Source organism: Cebus imitator, unplaced genomic scaffold (genome assembly GCF_001604975.1).
Source record: "Cebus imitator isolate Cc_AM_T3 unplaced genomic scaffold, Cebus_imitator-1.0 Scaffold240, whole genome shotgun sequence".
Lineage (NCBI taxonomy): Eukaryota > Metazoa > Chordata > Mammalia > Primates > Cebidae > Cebus > Cebus imitator.
Genome location: NW_016107555.1, coordinates 3,237,688 through 3,261,297, shown reverse-complemented (window position 1 = coordinate 3,261,297; position 23,610 = coordinate 3,237,688). Strand labels below are relative to the sequence as shown.

The window sequence follows — 23,610 nt, the reverse complement described above, 5'->3', positions numbered from 1 at the left end:
AACTGTATACCAAAGGGATATCTGCACAGCCATGTTCGTTGCAGCATTGTTCACAATAGCCAAGATTTGGAAGCAAGCTAAGTATCCATCAACAGACGAATGCATACAGAAAATGTGATACTTTCACACAATGGAGTGCTCTTCAGCCATAAAAATAATGAGATCCTGTAATTTGCAACAACTTGGATGGAACTGGAGATCATTATGTTAAGTGAAATAAACCCAGTTTATTAAAACAAACATCACATGTTCTCACTTATTTGCAGGATCTAAAAAAACAATTGAATTCATAACCATAGAGAGTACAGGATGTTTACCAGAGCCTGAGAAGTGTAGTGGGGTACAGGTGAGGTGAAGATGTTTAAAGAGTACAAAAAATATAGTTAAGAAGAATGAATGAGACCTAATATTTGATAGCACAAAGGGGTGATTATAGTCAACAATAATTTAATTGTACTACTTAAAATTATTAAAAGTGTACAATTGGATTGTTTGTAATGCAAATGACAAATGCTTGAGTAGATAGATACCCCACTCTCCATATGATTATTATGCACAGCATGTCTGTATCAAGACATCTCATGTACCCCATAACACATACTCCTATGTATCCACAAAAATTAAAATTAATAAAAGATTTAACAAATAAGAAAAGCTGGATATACATTCTCTATGACTTTAGTGTTACAGAGGGAATTTTATATATACATGTGCCAGTGTATATGTTCAAGAATGTTCCACTTGGGTGCAGTGGCTCATACCTATAATCACAGCACTTTGGGGAGCCTAGGCAGGTGGATCACCTGAGGCCAGGAGCTCAAGATCAGCCTGGCCAACATGGTGAGAACCTGTCTCCACTAAAAATGCAAAAATTAGCCAAGCATGGTGATGTGCACCTGTAGTTCCAACTAGTTGGAAGGCTGAAGCACGAGAGTTGCTTGAACTCTGGATGTGGATGCTGCAGTGAGCTGAGATCTTGCCACTTCACTCCAGCCTGGGCGACAGAATGAGACTTCATCTCAAAAAAAAAAAAAAAAGAAAAGAATGTCCTTAATAACATTTCATAAGGTAAACCTGAAAATCCAGATATGTATTAATAGTAGAATGAATTGTTATCTTTAAACAGTAGCCTGTACATAGCTTACAACCACCTACAATGAACTAGATGAATCTTATAAAGATTTTATTAACAAATGAAGCAAGACATAAAAGTATGCAATGTAATTTCATTTAAATAAAGTTTGAAGACAGGCCAAACAAAATTACCTTAGGAGCTAACATATTTATAATAAAATCCTAGAAAATAGTTGTGTAAGTTGTGATATTAGTTGGCTCTAGCAGGGTTGTCAGAAGTTGTCATATACACATTTAGGGTTTTAGTAATGCTGAATTTGTGTACCTGGGTTGTTACTTGTGCGTTCATTTTGTAATTTATTTAAATTTAAATATTGCACATTTTATGTTTTTTGTACTCTTCAGTATGTGTCACATTGAATACTTTTGAAAAACAGAGAGAATGGGATGTAACTTACTAAAATATTGCTTTGAAAGGGAACAAAAGATAGTGCTGAAACTGACTTGACGGGGATCAGGAGATATTTCGAGGGAGTTTTGAGTCACATTTAGAAAGGCCCTCTCCTCTATAGGTTTATGAAGAACATAACCTTGATTTCTTCCAATGCATTTTGATATTTTTACATTTTATCTTTTTTCAATTTGGGTGTGGTTCTTTTTTCTTATCTTAGTGTATTGTGTGTGAGGTCTGGTGATAACTTGATCTTTTCCTAAATGGCCATCCAGTAGTCCCAACCTACTAAGAAGTCTATCTTTACCCTGTTTTATTCCTATAAAGTCTATTTTTTGGACTTTCTATTCTGTTGGTGATTTTTTTTTTTTTTTGAAACAGAGTTTTGCTCTTGTTGCCCAGGTTGCAGTGCAATGGTGCGATCTTGGCTCACTGCAACCTCTGCCTCCTGGGTTCAATTGATTCTCCTGATTCCACCCTCCCAAGTAGCTAGGATTACAGGAATGTGCTACCATGCCCAGATACTTTTGTATTTTTAGTAAAGATGGGGTTTCTCCATGTTGGTCAGGCTGATCTCGAACTCCCAAACTCAGGTGATCTGCCTGCCTGGGCCCCACAATCTGTTGGTGATCTTTATACACTAGAGTCATTACCACATTTTCTCTACTTCATTTTGGAAATTTCTTTACCTATTTACTTTGTGCTGAATTCTTATACATTGTTTTGAAGCTATGCTTTTGATTTTAATTATCTTAAAATAATTAAAATTGATTGTGGGGAGGCCTCACAATCATGGCAGAAGGTGAAGGAGGAAAAAAGGCACATCTTACATGGTGGCAGGCAAGAGAGCATGTGAAGGGGAATTGCCCTTTATAAAACCATTAGATCTCATAAGACTTATTCACTATCATGAAAACAACACAGGAAAACCCACCCCTATGATTCAATTACCTCTCACCAGGTCCCTCCCTCATGGGGGGATTATGGGAGCTACAACTCAAGATGAGATTTGTGTGGGGACACAGCCAAATCATATCGTTAAGCAAGATAAGAAGGTACCACAAGATGATTATTGATGTGGGGTCTAAATTCAAAACACCTTCTGTAGTATTGTCCTTAATGTATTTAATTTCCATGCCTTAACAATAATTTTAATAATGATAACACTAACATACATTGATAACATTACTTAAAATAATAATTGCCATAAAACAATACTATATGTTTAATGTTTGTAGGGTTTTTATGAGCAACAGATGAATCACTATAGTGACCGTAATAAAGTGACACATAATAAATTCTAAATATCTCTTAGCTAGTATAAATAACTATTCATAATGTTAATTAATAAAGACATTACATTAGTTTCCTATTGCTGCTATAATAAATTATTTACCAGTTTCGTGGCTTAAAATAACAGAAGCTTATTATCTTACGATTGTGGAATTCAGAAGCCTATGAGGCTTAAATCAAGATGTTAACAAGGTTGCATTCCATCTGCAGGGTCTAGGGGAGAATCTAGGGCCTTGCTTTTCATTACATTTAAAACTAAATCAGTTGATTTCACAACAGTAAGACAAAGTAAGTCAGAAAATATAAACTACTTACTGGTAGCTTCAAGAAACCATCAGTGTTTACCTTACAGTGTCTTTTCTTGTTTTTTTGCACCCAATGACACATCTCTATCCTATGAGACGAAATATCTGAGGATGAGTGGGAGCCAGGGAAGCTGGTGGGGAAGGAAATGGGGACCACTAGTGAAAGCAGCATGCCTCTCTGGTTTTTGGTGGGGGAGATATAATAGAAAGAGTATTAGACTAGAAATCAACTACTTTGTAACATGGTCTAGGTTAACAGTAACAATGTGTGAAGCCTTAGATAAATGACTTAATTTTGCTGAATCTCAGGATTTTAAAAAATTTGTTTAAGGTGTTTAATAAAGATACAAATATTTAATTTGGAGATAGAGCTATTCTTTTTACCCATAACATTTCCTTGGATGATAAAATGCATTTTTTTCTTTATAAATTACGCAGCTTGGAAAGGTAATTATAGGGTATTGCTAGGCAAATGCTCAGTTGAATATGCTGGTACCTTCTGAACTTCAGTACAAATCTAGAAATACTGCTAAGTAATACCACATCCTATCTGATATTAAACATTTCTCACATTAAAACTCTTCAAAGAACAGTAAAAGGAGCAGATACTAAAATTTTTCTTTTTTCTGTATATAAACAAATCATATTTTGATGACTAAAAAAATTCAAGCTCCTATCATATTACCTGTGTGGGAAAGTCCTTAGATAAGTAAGTACTTTTGAGGGAGAAAAACCAGCTTTGTGTAATGTTTGGTAATGTTTTTATAATGTCAACAAAAAAAAAGTTTTACTGGAGATATGCAAAACAAAGTATCAAAAAGTACATAAAAAGATGTAATATAATGTGTTTTAATTCTAGTCTTAAAGCAATTCTTAATCTCCTTAAGGAAATTCAGTCTTTCTCCATATACTTTTAACTATTGAGAAAAACAAAAACAAAGGAACTAATCTATGGTTTTCCCAAAATGTTTTTATGGTTAAAATCTGTACCAATAGATATATAAGATATATACTTTAACAAAAATCAATCGTCTTTCCTAGATGATTGCAAAGAATTAAGATCATTTAACTTTAAGACTGTAAGTAAGCATTAAATTAAATGCACTCAGATTTTTGGCATATTATATAACATTCCTTATTCCACATATTTATAAGATCTAAAGGATTATAAGCATATTATACATAATTATTAAGTCCAATATAAATTGTTTCAGGTTATAAAATGTCCTATTTATGTTCTTGGTGAGGTCGAACAAAAAAGAAAAGGCTTCTTTTTTAGCACTTAAGTCTATAACACAATTTCCATGCTGGTAATTCCTTTCATCTGAGGAATCTCTATTTGATGATAACATTATTGGCTTTCAGCTCGGAATTTCTCTACAGAGATTGTCTATTGACAGTGCCAAAGAATTATCTCACTGTCCAAAGAATAGCCACCTCCACCCATTTGAAAGCTGCACATCGTTTCCACTTTACCATTGATACTTTCCTCTGATGGCACCCAGCACATAACCATTAGCAGGAATGATGCCCAACTGCACCCAGACTTTGGTCAAGTTAATAGGGTTCCCACTCCTGTGAGGATCTAATGCCACTGCTGATCTGACAGGAGATGGAGCTTAGGTGGTATGTAGGGCTGTGGGGGCCCCACAGCATCGTGGGGTGTCCCTTATGCTGTGTTGAGGTGCAGGATCCAAGAGATAAAGAGACAGGACACGGAAGAACAGATGAAGAGCATCTGGACCCAGGGGGCCACACCATCTGTGAGCGGAGATCAGCGGCAGCCCCCAAATGCCCCAGAGCATCTGTATTTATTAGGTACAAGCTGGGGGCAGGATCATGAGTGAGGTCATCATCTATAGGCTTAGTAATAGGCTATATATAATCATGTGAGTTACAAGCAAGAGGACCACCTCATTATGTCAACTGGGCACAGAGGTGGGCCGTGCACAGGAGGGGGCTGTGCCGTGCGCAGTAGTAGAGGGTCGTGTACAGAAAAGGGGTCCACCCTCATTAGGTCACCGAGGCAAGGAGGGGGCTGTGTGCAACAGGTGTCATGTGCAACACTTTTTATCTGGGGGCTGGAAACTTCAAAGGATTTCTAATAGAAGGATACTGTAAGCTTAATGCAGTAAGAGCTGACAGACTTGTGTTCTTCAGATATTTATGGGAGGATCCTTTGAGCTAGCACAGAAGTGAGAAAAGACTGACAGGGTATTCAGCCGCTGTGACTGGTCACAGCAGAGGGGTTCTTCTCCCTCGGTTACTTCCAGGATCTCAAGCCTGAGGCCTACTTTTCACAGGAACTGGATTCAAAGGACTACAACTCCTTTATCAGGAGGAGAGGCTCTTGCTCCAAGCCTGCCATACAGCGTATGCCCTTTCAGGCAGGGATGTCACCGCCTGGATCTTTGGTTCTCGTCCTGGTCTGGCTGCTTTCCCATGTACTGCTTCTGTTCTGCGACTGCTCTAGGCATTCCTCCTACTACAAACTACTATGTGGTTATATAGAAGGATTATATAAATCAGCACTAAATGTGTCAGTACAGCTCCGAATACAATACCTACATGATTATATAGAAAAATTATATAGGACTAAGTATGCTAGATATATGTAAGCAGTAAGTTACACTTCAAGCACTAATTCTATAAACTAATATATGATTATATATGAAAGATTATATAAAGGAAACAGCTGAGCAGTAATACTATAAACTAAGATATACTTCAGGGACAAGTTGTGCCTGGGGTCTGGACAGTTCTCCTTCCTTGGTGCCCATGGGGGGTGTTACCCACAGTGGCAATGCTCTCTTACCTGCTGCTCACCTCCTGCTGTGTGGCAGGGTTCCTAAAAGGCCACAGACCTATGGCCTGTCTATGACCCGAGGGTTAGAAACTGCTGCTCTAGGTAACAAAATACCCTGAGACAAATATGAGAAATTAGACAGATGGCATTGAGACGCAACAGAGGGCATCTCCTGATGAATCCATCCCAATATCACGCATAAATGAATGCAGTGATTCATTGCCTCTTATATAACTTATTATCTCATAAAGGAAGCAATAATCATTTAAACTACGGGATTATTGAGATGTACATTTTACCAGATATCAGCATCATAATCTTATAAGTCTATATGAAAGTTTGAAAAAATAATTATAAAGTTTATTTAAATGTTGATTGTCCCGAGTTCTGTAGTTTCTTATTCCGTTGTGTCATCAGGGACAGAGTCAAAAAAGGAAGCTCCCACATTTAGCACTTTAGAGTAAGACACATGGATCGTCACAATTAACATTCCTCTGGACATGCTGGAGCTCATGGTGAAGTCTTCTGTTTTCAGCTTCGAATGTTGCTGTAAGCTGTGCAGCTTGTTCCTAAAGTGTGATAAATAGAAAGTAAGATCAAACATCTTCTGATTGCCTAAATCACTCACTTGTCCTTACTTCTTTTCATCGACAGTAGCAATAAACAGTTCCTGAATATCTCTCTTCCATTCAAGTACATCTAACCTATTTCTGTAATTATTCACCCCCTTTGTCTTTCTCTAGTTCCGAAACTGTCATTTCTCACCCCTGAAATATTGGTATCCCTAGGATTGCATACCAAAGCTCCTTCTCCCTTAAACCACAAAATTTCCTTGGGCAATCTCAGTCACATCTTGACTTCAATTCTCATTCACACGTAGGAGAATGCTAGATATATTTCTAAGAGAAGAGGTTGAAACAAAAACATTGTATCTAAATAACATGGAATCAGGTGGGCTTTCTAATCCTTAGATGAGATAATTTGTTCAGATCACCACAGTTTTGGCAGCAGAAGTGGGAGAAAAGAGGAAAGACAGAAATAACCACGTGTTGCTCATACTGCTCTTTCGGAAGAAGCTGCAATCAGAAATATTTTAGAGTAACTTCTGAAGAACTAGTACCTACAGACTGGCAAGCCAAGGAGAAGTAGGATGTCATTTGTCTCATTGGGGTGCTGACAGGAATTTCACGCTAGGTGTGCAGAAGCAAAAACATTGCAGATTCTACTCATTTGGAAGGCAGTTTTGTTAATGTACGAGGCTTGTGTGATGTTGGCAGTTATTATCTCTTTGAAACCCCATTTATCCCATCAGAAAAATGAGGATGCAGTACTTCTGCTTTACAGTGAGTGAATTAGATGAGATCATGCGTGTAAAGTCTATGACAATAATTGATAAATAAGAACTACTGGAGAGTGTTTGGTAACTACTGACAGTGATTGGTAAATAAAACCAAAGGTCTAGATGAAACAAACTGGCAGATTAAAGGCCTTCAGAACAGAGACGATCCAGGCAAGAACAAGGGCATAGACACTGTAACATGAAATCAAATTACGAAAGCATCTATGACCAAAGCAAAAGATTGTCCAGGGCAATTAATAAGTTAACAGGAGAGACCAATCACTGCAGCGTAGAAATGCCTTGGTTTTTATTTAACAACATAAGTGCTTACTCTGTACCAGGCCCCATTTAAACACAAATATTAACTCATTTCATTATCAAAATAACCCTACATAGATATCATCACTGTCTTCATTTTACATAAGAGGGAAATGAGACATAGAGGGGATAGATAACTTGCCTAAACCATATACTTACTAAGAGGTGGAGCTTGGGTTCATATGCAGGCATTCTGGCTCCAGACTCCTTGCTGAGAGCCACAGTAGCATGCTGCCTCTCCCTTTCCCACTGCTTCATACCCTCATGATTACAGGAAGGGGAGAGATGAAACAGTTGATAAATACCTGCATCCGTTGTTCCTGCGTCCTCTGTAGCTCTGCCAGCCAATTTTGTTTTTCTCTCTCCATTTGTCTCACTTGTTCCTGATGGACTCTCTCCCGCTGCTGCATCATATGCTGGTTCCACTTTTGAATCTCCTCCAACCTTCTTGCGTTAGCCTTTGCAGCCTCTGCTTTCACTTGTTCCTCTGAGGAGAAAAAGATCAACTTCTCTAGGATTAATGTGCCCCTTCCTTCTGCCTCCCACTTTTATTTATGATTGTTCCAGCTTCCTGGAGAAAATTCCCAGGGGTTGTTTTTCCTTTCCAGGTAACCACAATGCAGGATCACGCCACAGTCAGATGTGGCTTGAGGAGCTAAGAAGTCTCTTTGCCATTCTTGCGCTAGTTTAAGATCCTATGAGGGCCAGGCTAAATTAATTTAAAATTTGTAGAGGTTTTTTTTCTACCTTGCATCATTTCCACTTTCTTCTCACCTTTCATCTTTTTTTCCTTCTCCGTGAGAGCCTGGTCGGCTTGTAATATTGCATCACTCACAGACTTCTTGGACTTTAAATATTTCTGTAGAACTTCTTCAGCCTAGTAACCCAAAAAACATGCAGTTAGAAGCAGGAAATGGTGATTAGGAATGTCGTAAACATCTTTAAGTCTTGTTCTTTCCAGGAGCTTGTGGAACACCCTCTCCTGTCACAAGTTTGGGCATGACCCCATGGTCAGGGCATGTAAGTCCACTAGACGCAAAGGACTTGTTCACAGGTAGAAAAACACCGCAAACGTATGAAAATTGATGATGCTTGTGTGCTCGAAAGACTGATTTATGCTGGGAAAAAGACACTGTCTTTCCCCGAGACTGAGGGCAGTAAGGACTAGTTAAGCTTGGACCTGTTGGTGTCATCTTTATTGTCATGTGGGCTGAGCCTGCCTGGAAATGAAGCCAATGAAGTCAGGAAAAGGAAACAAAAATGACAGAAAGAAGGAAGGAGGAAATGAATATTATTATTTAAACTCCTGAATGTATTTATACTTGAAACTAAACTAAAATATTTAAATATTTTGCTTTTAATATGTGTAAGCCAATGGTGTTTCTTAAGTTAGTTTCAAGTATTAAGATTCTGACCAATATGAACATAAAGGCTTCTTTGTTGCAATGAATGTTGATGCTCACAAAACAAGTTGTGATTATGGTCATGGTTCAATTTAATCCCACTGCTACCATTAGAGTATAAATTCTGTGCTAGGAACACCAACACCAGGCACATTGTTTTTCCATGAATGCTTACTCAATAAAATGGTTACTGCTAGGGAGAGACCTCATCTGTGTGCCTGTATACATGGCGTGTTTCCTGTTCTCACTGTTTTTTTCTAAGAAGTCCCTCAGGAATTCTCCACAATTAATAGGAAGAACCAGGGATACCTGTATTCCTTTCCTAGGCTCCTGATAGTACTTTGTCTTCAGCTCTTCCATTTTCTGAATGAAGAGATTATGGCCCCCTGGTTTAGAATAAATTCCCTGCTTCACTGCTTCTTCTAGAGGACCAAAAATATCCGTAAGTAAAGCAGAGCAGCGATCCGAGGATGCTTCCAAGTTCTGTTTACAAATGTCATTCCGCTTTGCATCTAGTAGAGTCTTCAAAGAGATTAAAACCCCATGGAAAAGATGTTAGCAATACTTCAGTATTTCTGGAAATAATTCTCAAAAAGAATCTATATTTTTTTCTATAAACTTAGAGGAAGACACATACAAGCAAGACTATATCCTTCTCACCAAACCTGGAAAAATTCCAAGGATAATACTCTACAGAAAAATAACATTTACTTTTGGTTTTGAATCTCTTGTTATTTCTGCTTTAGGTGTAATCTTCATGCCACAGAAGTCTAGCTGCATGCTTTAATTTTAAATTCAGCCTACAACATTTCTTTTATTATTTCAGTGTTTTACTTGGGATTTCCAATGATAAAGGAGAATAGAATAGTTGGCTGGAAGGATAACAATTTATTCTATTAATCCTGGATGCAACATATTTTAGTGGATTCAATTGGTAATTCTGTATGCTTGATTAATAAAGGAAATTTAATACTTTATAAATGCAATTGTTTAAAGGCAGAAAATTAATTAAAATTTAGTCCATGGGTATAACATGGTAAATGTGTGCATATGTGAAAACTTCAGAATCTACAAAGTCCAGAGTAGTTACATGTTCGTTTGTTTTCGGAATAAAAGTGGTATCATGGCTATATATTGATTATTGTTTTCCAATCTAGTATGAATTTCTTTTCTTAACTAAGTTCTATTTTATCATTTGTAGCAATACTTTGTCTTTGATTGACCATAATCCCCATGAACTAAAAACAAAAATATCACCTCCAATTCTTTCTGGAAACTTTGGTCCACATCCTTGAAAGAGTTCTTCATGAAGACTTCAATGGCCTCCCTCTCACTGTCCCTGTGCAGGTCCAGCAGCTCCTGGAGAGTTTCCGTGGGCAGCTGCACCTTCTGGCCCATCTGCTGGTCATAGTGAGCAACAGCCTTTTGCACTGCGGCTGAGTTCTCTATTTGGGCCAAGGCCAGGACTGTGTTCTCTATGCAAGGCAGATCCCCACTGCTGATGCCATTGACATAGGTCAGCACCAAGTTCTTTAGACCTCCATGGAAGAAAGAAATGTTTATATGATTTGCAAAGAAAGAAAATATGATCGATATAGTAATTTCTGAGAATGTCCATTTAATAGCTACATTGCCTGAAACTTTTTAGCATTATGGACAGTAGTCAAGTTGCCCAAATAAGTTTATTTGGGAAATTATGTGATCAGGAAGCCAAGTTTCTCATTCTTTGGGAAAGGAAACTGTGTTCAAATAAGAAAAGAGGAAATTTTAAGATGTTTGTGATTGTCCACATTTCATCCTTCTCTGATGGAGAAATGAGAAGAGGATCATATAAAAGATGATCATATAGATCATCTATAGCATTGAATACAATGCTATAGACTTCTATCCCTTCAATCTTGCCCTTTTCTTTCCTCAGCTTTCTGTTCTCTTCAGAATTCCTTTTCCTATTTTACTTAGTATAATTAAGCTAGGATGAGAGCTACCCTTCTCTGAAAAAGTACAAAGTAAGCAATTTAAACCAGATTTCTCTTTTTTTTTTTTTTTTTTTGAGACAGAGTTTCGCTCTTGTTACCCAGGCTGGAGTGCAATGGCGTGATCTCGGCTCACCGCAACGTCCGCCTCCTGGGTTCAGGCAATTCTCCTGCCTCAGCCTCCTGAGCAGCTGGGATTACAGGCATGCGCCACCATGCCCAGCTAATTTTTTGTATTTTTAGTAGAGACGGGGTTTCACCATGTTGACCAGGATGGTCTCGATCTCTTGACCTCGTGATCCACCCGCCTCGGCCTCCCAAAGTCCTGGGATTATAGGCGTGAGCCACCGCGCCTGGCCAACCAGATTTCTCTTAATGTTTGTTTGAACTTTCCTGTTTTATGTCTTGTCATTTGCTCGCTTTTGTTTCCACTCAACTTCCTCCTATAATGTAGCAATTATTTACAGAGTTCTGAGACATAGAGTTCTTAAGAAAAACTAGACTCAGAAGTCTGCTTAGATTTCTTTTAGGGTTCTAGACAATTTGGGCCTTTGTTTAAAGTTTGTATCAGTGAAGTTTCACTTATACAGTAAACATTTATGTCTTGCTCATCTTGTGCCTATCAAAGACTATGACACCTAATAAAACTCCAATATAGTTGTTGAACAAACGCTGCCAGCCTGTGTGGATTAATCCAGTTCAATAGATCTTTAATTTTATTTTATCTTCATGTTTTGTTCCTATTTTATATAACTTTAAAGGTATTACTACAAAAAACGCACACTAGTAATATGTGATACCCACAGAAACTTAATAAACGATACATATGATTTTCACGGTAGCAATTCTTATTGACACTGCAAGTATAATCTTACTAAAAGTGTCCATTATCGTTTACATTAAATTGAAGGAAAATCCTAAAAATTATACTCACGAGATCCATTGACTTTGATGCCACCTGGAAGAGTCTTGGTCATAGAATGGCTGAAGATGTAGGAACAGAATTCTGCCACTTGTTGCACAAATTCATGCTCTAGCTCATCATCAGGCAGTGTTTCAAGTTGGGCAAGCTTCTTTTGGTGAGCAGGTAAGTCAAAGATAAAGCATTTCTTTTTTGGAAAGAACTTCTGTATACACAGACGGGGCAAATTGAAGTTTTGAACTCTTTGATCACTACCTGAAGAATAAAAAATAGGATTTATTTAGCATAGAATTTACTTTCATTTTCACTTATTTACCTCAAATAAATGTCCTTTCGCCTGATGTCACCCAGATTAATATATCTTCATAAATCTTAAGAAAAAGAAAAAAGGTAACTAATCAGGGAAAGTCACAAAGAAAAGAAATTTGTTCTATGAATCGGGCAATAATGCAACTTAATATTGAACCTACTTGTTCATTATAAATTAATAATATTCGTTATTTATTTTGTAGGAAAGCTAGGTGAACATATATAGAAATCCGTAAATTTAACCACCTAAACAAAAGAGGTAATTTCTTAGAATACTTTTTTATAAATCTTTCCAAAACTGAAGTCCCTGTTACCTTGCTTTGGCCTCAGTGAATTCTCCAGATATGCATCTGCTGTGATGAGTTGCCCATCTATTTCCAGGTCTAAGCAGAAATCTCTCAGAGTCCACACTAAATCTGGAAAGAAGCTCTCAGAGTCAGCAGCATCTTCAACCCTGTCAAGGTCAGGTGAGGTTCTTGCCTTGAGCAGATCTGTCAGTTCTGTCACATTGCTGAGATGCAATTAAAGAAAACTGGCAGAAATAGGACTGTATCCAAACTCATACTTAATTCCAGGTCTACCCAAACCTTTATTTTCCCTATGAGTCTTAACCAAATTATCATTTTGTCAGTAAATATAAGGACTCCTTTCTTTGTACTTTCAATGTTTATCATGTTTCAATTTTTGTGTTTCACAAGGTCTCACAGACACCCATCTGGTAAAGAGAAGAGTTTTCTCGGACTTTGATGCCACCCTGTACCACAGAAGGATACTGCAGTAGGTCTATAGCTCCTTGATCGATTTTGTTCATGGTATTGTACACAAAAGTGCTGCTCAGTAAGAGTGCCAGTGCAAATATTTGGATATCATTCTTGTTGTCAGCCTAGAAGTTAGACCAAATTTAAGTCGTGTCTTATGGGATTCCCAGAAGAGCAATATTTAAAAATAGGCTCTTGGTGTATAAAGCCTTTTTTTTTTTTTTTTTTGGAACAAGACAAATAAAGATTGTTAGCAATATTAACTTTGAATAGTTCTCTTGTTAACATTGATAATTTTATACTGATCAATATCTTATTAACTCACCAATTCCTCTTATAGCTACTGTTAAATATTTGCAAAAGGGATAGTTAAAGTTAGTGGGGTGATCAGAGTACTTAAAAAAGAGGTTTTCCAGCACGTAAAGCAAAATTGGCCTATATACACAGTACATATACCTATTTTATTGAATAACTAGTATCAATAATGCAGCTCACATTAATGATTTTATCAAATTCTAACAAAATGCTGTGAGATGGGTTTATAGTTACTATCTCCATTTTGTAGGTAAGGAAACTGAGGCTCAAATTGGGACTTATCATCTTTGAGTCTTGACAAATCAAAAACAAAGAAAAAAAAACACACAAGAAAACAATGGAAGTTCAAGAGAAAGATCCAGGTGTGTGCTGGAGCCCCTCATACCAACTCATGACAGCCAGCTGTGTCTTCCCAAGTCTGAGCTTAGTGAATTCACTTTGGTAGCTTGAAATCAATTATGATGGGAGAATTTAGAAAATAGTCAAGTGCTACAGATCATGGTTGTTTTTGTTTTTTTGTCAGTGAGCTGGTTGTTAAGTACTTACCAGCATATAACTAGGAAAGGCCCATGTTCCTACTGTTTTTAAGTAATGAGTTGAATAAGAAAGACCGAAGAGAAAATAGGACATTTGGAGAGAGTTACTTCTCTTATTAAAGTCAGAAAGCTACAAGTGCTAGAGCTTTGACTGGAACACAAGTTCATTTAAGAATAGCACCCACTATTAACTAGTATAATCGCAGGATCAGGTTTGTAACAGTGATTTTTTCTGTACCACCTTTCTGAATTTGAGTTAACTGCCTAGCTCAAAATCAACAAAGTTCTGATTCTGGCTTATAAATGTATTTTCTTAACTTCAGGCTTCCAAACTCTGACTATTAAAAATACAAAGGAAAACAATGGGGGATATACATTGGTCAGGTGGAACTACACATTTATAAAAATAAACCCAAAATCTCCCTGTGGAAAGACTGTTCAGAGATTAGGAGGTTTAAAAAGGCATCCTTCTCTCTTACCTTTTCTACATCTCCCAGGCCCTCAGTGTCAAGCAGAACTAATGTGTGATTTGGCCTGTTGGGATGAGGCATACACCATATCCAGATTCCCTTGGTATGAGACTGCACCGTAGATGCAACAGAGAAGCCTGCAGGGGAGAGTAAGAGGTTGTAATAGGAGAGAAACTGGAAACTGGGGATTTGCTTGCTCATGCAGCTAGAGTTTAAGGAAAGCAAGATGAGACAGCAGAAAGTACAACCAGTACTTTCACTGAAAGTACAACTTGACTTGAATGATGATACAGAAATGGAAAAATAATATCAAATGCCATAGGTTGGAACTTTGATATTTAAATAAAAAATATTACACTATAGAATGCTGCTAGTTTATAATTATGTATATGGAAATTATTCATTGATGTCTTACTCCTTACAAGGAGAACATATTATACATTTTACAGGAAGAAATTAAGATGACGAAAAAAAAAAGAAGTGATTTGTCAGGAACAGAGAACTGCCCTTCATCTTTCAGAAGCTAAAAAGACCAGCTGTGGCCTAAATATTGGTTTTTAATATTCATCCTCATGTCTTACTTTCTCTCCTCACTTCCCTGTACTGGGTGGTGACTGTGTGAACGGACAGAAGGGCTTGGCAGAGCTTTTCTGGTGCCACTCACCCTTGTTCTTCCCAGACAGCTTGTTCAACAGGTAGGATTTGCCAGTGCGATAGAGGCCCACGATCGCCACGACCACCACAGGCTGCGTAATGGCAGACAGGATCTCCAAAGCTTCCTGATTAACCTTCAGATGCTCATTAAAGTTCTCAATGAGGCACACAGGGTCTGACATGTGGATCTCTGGAGCCATGTCTAGGATGTTACTTTTCCTGCAACAGAACAGGTGGGATGGACTGGAATTTCTAGTGTTTGTTTAATAAGCAAAGAAAGTCATTTTACTTACTGAACCTGGGGACACACTACTCCCCAGCATTGCCTACGTTTCTGAAAGAAATTGTTTAAAAATAAAGAGAGATTGCAAAGACAGCCACAGTAAAATAAGTCCTAGGCCTTTTATAGGTCTACTATGGCTACCCTACTGGTTCTTAAGTATTTGATAGGCATACAAAGCTCCATTCCTGTATCTAACCAACTAGTTTGAATCTAACTCTTATTCCACTGGTTTTTGGCTTATTTATGTTTTTTAGCTTTTACAGCCCTGGGTCCCTATATTAATTTTTTATGACATTATTTATATATTACACTGTTCCTTTTACTTTATGTCAACATCGTTTTTTTCTTAGTTAGGTCTATGTCCAGTCAAACTGCATTACATTAAATAATACTAAGTCATTATGCAGCATTATCTAAGAAATCACAGTTGTTTGCTTCTTAGAGATATGCTTAATTTTTAAATAGTTATTAATGTGCTTTATTAAACCAAAACTTCAATGAATGATTATTTTATGATTGAACGAATAAAACAACTTCCTTTAACAACACCTAATCTGTTTTTTTTCTAACTTCTGAGCATCAATCCCTATAACCTGAAGAATCTGGTTAAAAAAAAATTTAAGCTATATGAGAACAAGCAAATGCCATAAAAATGTGCTTTTCTACTTTGCCTTTGCTGAGACCAGCTCTGTCGCAGAGACCCCAAACCAGGCGGTGCTGAAGGAATTAAGAAACAGACAGAGAGGTAGAGAGCAAAAAGGTGTGGGACAGACGGGGGGCCTCAGCATTCCCAGCTGAGAGCCTCAGAACAGAGTCTGACCCACACATTTATTGACAGCAAGCGATAATCATCATTTAACCAAAAACATTCTTCGAAGGGAACAAAGCATTTCTGAGTGGCAAGAAACAGGCTTTGGCTCACTTATCTACTGCAGCTGTCACTTATCATTAAGGCACCTGTCGCTCATGCTATTGTTGATGGTTCAGAAGCCCCCCAGCCGTCTTCCACCAAAGGGAGGGTCAGGTCTTTCTTCCCCCGGCTCCAGTAAACCAATAACCTCTAGCAATATGCGGCACTGCCATCACGAGTATGTCACAGTGCTATACATATTCTGTTTATGGCCAGTTTCTTTAAGGCCTGCTACCCCAGGCTTAAGGCCTGCTCTCAAATGCTCCCAACAGCCTTATCATAGTCTCCTTCCATTTTAAAGGTGCTTATTTACTAGAGAAGCTAAAAACTTCACCATCTGTTTGACCCATTCTTTCACTAAAATCTTACAATGAAAAGGCCTGGATTCTCCATATCTTTACTGGCAGATTGTAAAAACTGTCATTGTTCAATTATAAAGGCCCATTCTCCCTGCTTCCTCATAGGTAATGCCCTGGAAATCATGATGTTGACACAAACATTAAAACAGAAACTGCTTGGCAGCAGATAATAGGAGATCCATTTGCAAATGGTGTAGCACTAGGACATGGGAGTCAGAAAATGCCGAGTGCTAGCCTGATCCAGAAAGAGGCAATTCTGCAATGAATTTAGACTCAAATGCCGACGATTTCCTCATTCTAATCCACTTTCAGTGCACCATTAGTACCTTATATTTGTAGAATTCTGGTTGCCTGATTTGCATGCAGCAGAGGCCAGAATAATTTTTACACTAGAAAGTTATGGGCACCTTGCAGTGATGATCTACAGCAATTAGCTAGAAAAACAGAAGATACATAAGCCAGATCTGTAAGCAGACATTGAGAACTTACAAGATCTTATGCTTTGGGATGATGTCACTAGTGGGAAAGGGAATAAATTTGAGTGTTCAGACTTCCTTACGAAAGATGATAGCACTGTATATCTATATTAATAATAGTATTTTACATGTTGTACCCTAACGTTTTCTGGATAGCACCTTTAATGCTTTTAGTAAAGCCAAATTTCTAAAACATTATTGCAGATTTAATGTGTTCAAGCCACAAACATAACTGTTGCTCTGTTATTCAGAACTTAGCCTGCGATGAGTGCTCTGGGATGCATTCTCCCTGTTTGAGTCCTATAACCTTTTGCAAACAAAAACAATGCAAGAATGGTTCAGTATACATGCACAAAATGCACATTTTGCCCTTTCAGTAAATAGGACTTGATTTCCGACCCCAGCCCTACAACTGGCTATCTGTATCTCTCTGGCATTTTACTCAACTCTTAGCTTGTTTTCTAAAACAGTAAAAGTAAATAAACAACTATTTATTAACATCAGTAATAACTGCTGGCTTATGAGAGAGAGATAGAGCTGCGGGAGATTTTTTAAAGTGCAAAGAAGGAAACTGCCAAAAAATAATAAGAGAAAATGCTGAGAAGTGGTGGCGGATTTCTGAAAGATTTCTGAAAGAATTTCTGAAAGAAAACAACTGTTTTCAACCATACAGTTATAGTTTGGGTTTTGTGCCTGCATATGTATATGTAGTGGTTGTTGCTGGCTTTTGCTTATTTTGCATAGCTTTTGGTTTGAATTTGGATGAAAAGGAAAAAGCTCTTACTAAGGATATAAATGGAAATCAAACAAGTACAAAGTGCTTGAAATATGTATCATGGTAAAAAATTCAAAGGAGAGAATTTCAAGGAGTGAACAAAGTTGCCAGACAGTATTGAAGGGTCCAGTTGGGCAACTGTTAAATTAGGTGATTTATAGTTGTAAAGGCAAGAGAGTAGTAGAAACAGAACCCAACACAAAAGGGGCTAGTTAAGTGAGTAGATGCCAAGAAGCCAACATGAATTAAGTCGGGGCTATTTCTTTCCTCTTTTTTTTCTTTTTTTACTAAAGTATTATTTTATTTTACTTATTTTTATTATTATATGCCAGGTTCTGGGATACATGTGCAGAGCGTGTACGTTTGTTAGATAGGTATACACGTGCCATGGTGGTTTGCTGCATCCGTCAACCTGTCATCTACATTAAGTATTTCTCCTAATGCTATCCCTCCCCAAACCCCCAGCCCCTGACAGGCCCTGGTGTGTGATGTTCCCCTCCCTGTGTCCATGTTTTCTCATTGTTCGACTCCCACTTATGAGTGACAACATGTGGTGTTTGGTTTTCTATTTCTGTGTTAGTTTGCTGAAAATGATTTCCAGCTTTATCCATGTCCCTGCAAAGGACATGCACTCATTTTTTTTATGACTACATAGTATTCCATGTGGTATATGTGCCACATTTTCTTTATCCAATCTATCATTGATGGGCATTTGGGTTGGTTCCAAATCTTTGCTATTGTGAACAGTGCTGCATGAATCATACAGAATAGTCAGGGCTATTTCTTTTTTTTTTCTTCTCCTGCCTTAACCTCCCAAGTAGCTGGTATTACAGGTGCCCATCACCATGCTTGGCTAATTTTGTATTTTTAGTAGAGACAGGGTTTCACCACGTTAGCCAGGATGGTGTCGATCTCTTGACTTTGTGATCCACCTGCCTTGGCCTCCCAAAGTGCTGGGATTACAGGTGTGAGCCACCTTGCCCGGCCCTGTTCATCTATTCTTGTGCCACTGTCATACTTCATTATGGGGCACAAGAATATTTAACACATTGTCTTTCTTTATTACTAAGTCTAGAGTGCAGTGGTGTGATCACAGCTCACTGCATCCTTAGCCTCCTGGGCTCAAGCAATCCTCTTGCCTCAGCCTCCCGAGTAGCTAGGACCACAGGTGTGTGCCAGCACACCTGGCTAATTTTTTATTTTCAGAGATGGGTCTTCTTATGTTGCCAGTTTTTTTTTTAAATATATATTTTATTGCATTTTAGGTTCTGAGGTACATGTAAAGAACATGCAGGATTTTGCATAGGTAAACATGTGGCAATGTGGTTTGTTGCCTCCATCCCCCTCACCTATATCTGGCATTTCTCCGCATGTTATCCCTCCCCAACTCCCTACCCCCCACTGTCCCTCTCCTAGTCCCCTCCGACAGACCTCAGTGTGTGATGCTCCCCTCACTATGTCCATGTGTTCTCATTGTTCAACACCCACCTATCAGTGAGAACATGGGGTGCTTGATTCTCTGTTCCTGTGTCAGTTTGCTGAGAATGATGGTTTCCAGATTCATCCAGGTCCCTACAAAGGGCACGAGCTCATCATTTTTTATGGCTGCATAGTATTCCATGGAGTATATGTGCCACATTTTCCCTGTCCAGTCTATCATCAATGGACATTTGGGTTAGTTCCAAGTCTTTGCTATTGTAAACAGTGCTGCAATGAACATACATGTGCATGTGTTCTTATAATAGAACAATTTATAATCCTTTGGATGTATACCCAGTAATGGGATTGCTGGGTCAAATGGAATTTCTATTTCTAGGTCCTTGAGGAATCGCCACACTGTGTTCCGCAATGGTTGAACTAATTTACCCTCCCACCAACAGTGACTTGGCTAAGCAGGCTTTCTTTTGGCTCCATATGAAGTTTAAAGTGGTTTTTTCCAGTTCTGTGAAGAAGGTCATTGGTAGCTTGATGGGGATAGTGTTGAATCTATAAATTACTTTGGGCAGTATGGCCATTTTCACAATATTGATTCTTCCTAACCATGAGCATGGGATGTTTTTCCATCTGTTTGTGTCCTCTCTTATTTCGTTGAGCAGTGATTTGTAGTTCTCCTTGAAGAGGTCCTTTTCATCCTTTGTTAGTTGTATTCTTAGGTATTTTATTCTCTTTGTAGCAATTGTGAACGGCAGTTTGTTCTTGATTTGGCTCTCTTTAAGTCTTTTATTGGTATATATAAATGCTTGTGATTTTTGTATATTGATTTTATGGTAAAGAGCATTGACACAAGAAGAAACTGCATCAACTAATGGGCAAAACAACCAGCTAGCATCAAAATGGCAGGATCAAATTCACACATAACAATATTAACCTTAAATTTAAATGGGCTAAATGCCCCAGTCAAAAGACACAGACTGGCAAATTGGGTAAAATGTCAAAACTCATTGGTGTGCTGTATCCAGGAAACCCATCTCACATGCAAGGATACAACAGGCTCAAAATAAACGGATGGAGGAAGATTTACCAAGCAAATGGAGAGCAAAAAACAGCAGGAGCTGCAATCCTAGTCTCCGATAAAATAAACTCTAAACCAACAAAGATCAAAAGAGACAAAGAAGGGCATTACATAATGGTAAAAGGATCAATGCAACAAGAAGAGCTAACAATCCTAAATATATACGCACCCAATACAGGAGCACCCAGATGCATAAAGCAAGTTCTTAATGACCTACAAAGAGACTTAGATTTCCACACAATAATAGTGGGAGACTTTAACACTCCACTGTCAATATTAGACAGATCAACAAGACAGAAAATTAACAGGGATATCCAGGACTTGAACTCAGACCTGGACCAAGAAAACCTAATAGACGTTTACAGAACTTTCCACCCCAAATCCACAGAATATACGTTCTTATCAGCACCACATCACACCTACTCTAAAATTGACCACATAATTGGAAGCAAATCACTCCTCGTAAAATTCAATAGAATGGAAATCATAACAAACAGTCTCTCAGACCACAGTGCAATCAAATTAGAACTCGGGATTAAGAAACTAACTGAGAACCACACAACTTCACGGAAACTGAACAACTGGTTCTTGAATGTTGACTGGATAAACAATGAAATGAAGGCAGAAATAAAGATGTTCTTCGAAACCAACGAGAACAAAGTCACAACATACCAGAATCTCTGGGACACATTTAAAACAGTGTCTGGAGGAAAATTTATAGCAATAAATGCCCACATGAGAAGCAAGGAAAGATACAAAGTCAACACCCTATCGTCAAAATTGAAAGAGCTGGAGGAGCAAGATAAAAAAAAACTCAAAAGCTAGCAGAAGACAAGAAATACCGAAGATCAGAACAGAACTGAAGGAAATACACAAAAAAACCTTCAAAAAATCAATAAATCCAGGAGCTGGTTTTTTGAAAAGATCAACAAAATAGACCACTAGCCAGATTAATAAAAAAAGAGAGAATAATCAAATAGATGCAATAAAAAATGATAAAGGGGGTATCACCACAGATTCCACAGAAATACAAACCACTATCAGAGATTACTGCAAGCAACTCTATGCACACAAGCCACTAAACCTGGAAGAAATGGATAAATTCCTGGAAACTTGCACCCTCCCAAGCCTAAACCAGGAAGTAGTTGAAAACCTGAATAGACCAATAACAAGGGCTGAAGTTGAGGCAGCAATTAATAGCCCACCAACCAAAAAAGCCCAGGTCCATATGGGTTCACAGCCGAATTCTATCAGACATACAAAGAGAAGCTGGTACCACTCCTTCTGAAACTATTCCAAACAATCCAAAAAGAGGGAATCTTCCCCAAATCATTTTATGAGACCAACATCATCCTGATATCAAATCCCAGCAGAGACTCAATAAGAAAAGAAAACTTCAGGCCAATATCCATGATGAACATAGATGCAAAAATAAAATACTGGCAAACTGATTGCAACAGCACATCAAAAAGCTTATCCATCATGATCAAGTAGGCTTCATCCTGGGGATGCAAGGCTGGTTCAACATACACAAGTCTATAAATGTAATTCACCACATAAACAGAACCAAAGACAAAAAACACATGATTATCTCAATAGATGTAGAGAAAGCCTTCGACAAAATTCAACAGCCCTTTATGCTAAAAACTCTCAATAAACTAGGTATGGATGGAATGTATCTCAAAATAATCAAAGCTATTTACGACAAACCCACAGCCAATATCATACTGAATGGGCAAAAACTGGAAGCATTCCCTTTGAAATCCGGCACTAGACAAGGATGCCCTCTCTCACCACTCCTATTCAATATAGTATTGGAAGTTCTAGCCAGAGCAATGAGGCAAGAAAAAGAAATAAAGGGTATTCAATTAGGAAAGGAGAAAGTCAGATTGTCTCTACAGACGACATGATTGTATATTTAGAGGACCCTATAGTCTCAGCCCCAAATCTCCTTAAACTGATAAGCAACCTCAGTCAGGGCTATTTCTAAAGGTAGAACAAAGTAAAAGACTATGACTAAAAATATACTGCTGTTTTCATGAAACTTCGCTCTGGGATTCAACACTTTTTTTTGTCCTTAACAATGTTAGTAAGCTATTTACATTTGCATCTTATCCATTGTTCTTTCTCATGAATATAATGACAATCATAGTTCTCGACACTTTCATGCTGCAGTTCAAACCAGCTGAATCGGATTTTATGAAGGACAAAGGTAACTTAAGTGGAAATTATAATCTTCAATAAGTCATAAAATTGCAAAGGAAGAAAAATATTTTGAAGGCATTTCAAACTCTTAGTTTAATCATCACACACATTGGTGTCTAATTCAAAAGGAGGCAAGCACAGCTGGTAATTAATTTTGCTTAGTTTTTACTGAGGTCTAATATACCACATCAGCTTAAGCTGCATCCTAGCCTTTGTAGAATGTTTTTAAAATCAACCGAACCTTGCAAATCTCTTCCTCCCTTGCCCCAATCTTACCTTGATTGTAAAATCGGAAGAAGAGGTCTTTTAGAGCTAGTAAGAAAGCTGCTTCTATGAGAACTTGCTAAGAGTTAGAACTCTCGTCCCTTGCTTTAGCTTTGGTGATTTCTCATGTACTTTTTCCTCACCCAGTCCTGGAGACTTTTTTTCTCGCCACCCCTTTTTTCCTTCTCTAGAAAGCAGACGATCTGAATACAAAATATGAACTAACAGACAAGGGGGTTTTTAAAAATTCTCCATAGGAAACAGAAACCGAAAGTGAAATTAAGTGACTAAGCTGGGTAACAACGGGAATTTCCCCACTGTTGCCTAGTGTGGATAGGCTGGATGTATTTGACCGGACTTTCTAGAAGCTGCATGTTGTTACTAAACAGAACTTTGAGATCTTTCACAATTGTTCAAAGTATGTGGTATTTCAAAGCTAGCTTGAAATATGTTGACGTTAATCGCCAGTTTGGCAGTAGGTCAGGGATAAAGCTCTTATGATTTTTGAAGTCTAATGTTGTGAAATGTTAGGTCCACTCACACAGGACTAAGTTTATTGCTTTCACAGTAGGTTCAATAGCTAAGAACTTTAACTCACAGGCAAGGGCAAAGTTTTTGGCACTTAGTACACAGTGAATGATAACAAGGATATTATTTATTAGACATTTGTAATGTCCCCTGCACAGCTTTCACTACTTTGTGTGGATTTCCCTATTTTAATTCTTCCAACAAATGTTTCTTCCCAATTTTACAAGAGCTGGGACACAGAAACATTTAGTAACTTGCCCAAAATCACAGAGCTACTAATAAGTGGATCTTAAGGTTGAAACCTGAGCACTTTATTATAGACTTTTGTGTTTGCTGAGTGAATAATCATAATCATTGTTGCTTTTTAATAAA

General features: G+C 37.9%; 1 protein-coding gene across 1 annotated transcript; it reads right to left on the bottom strand.

Annotated features, from left to right (window-relative positions):
- Window positions 1-6,261: 6,261 nt before the first annotated feature.
- GBP5 (guanylate binding protein 5) lies at window positions 6,262-22,984 on the bottom strand. The gene is made up of 11 exons (XM_017498361.2): window positions 22,723-22,984; window positions 14,937-15,145; window positions 14,282-14,409; window positions 12,967-13,076; window positions 12,508-12,704; window positions 11,897-12,139; window positions 10,247-10,527; window positions 9,299-9,511; window positions 8,361-8,463; window positions 7,892-8,073; window positions 6,262-6,498 (listed from the first exon to the last, which is right to left on the bottom strand). Exons 2-11 carry the CDS (start codon window positions 15,124-15,126, stop codon window positions 6,385-6,387), a joined length of 1,761 nt encoding a protein of 586 aa, XP_017353850.1. The 5' UTR covers window positions 15,127-15,145; window positions 22,723-22,984; the 3' UTR covers window positions 6,262-6,384.
- Between the last annotated feature and the right edge of the window lie 626 nt (window positions 22,985-23,610).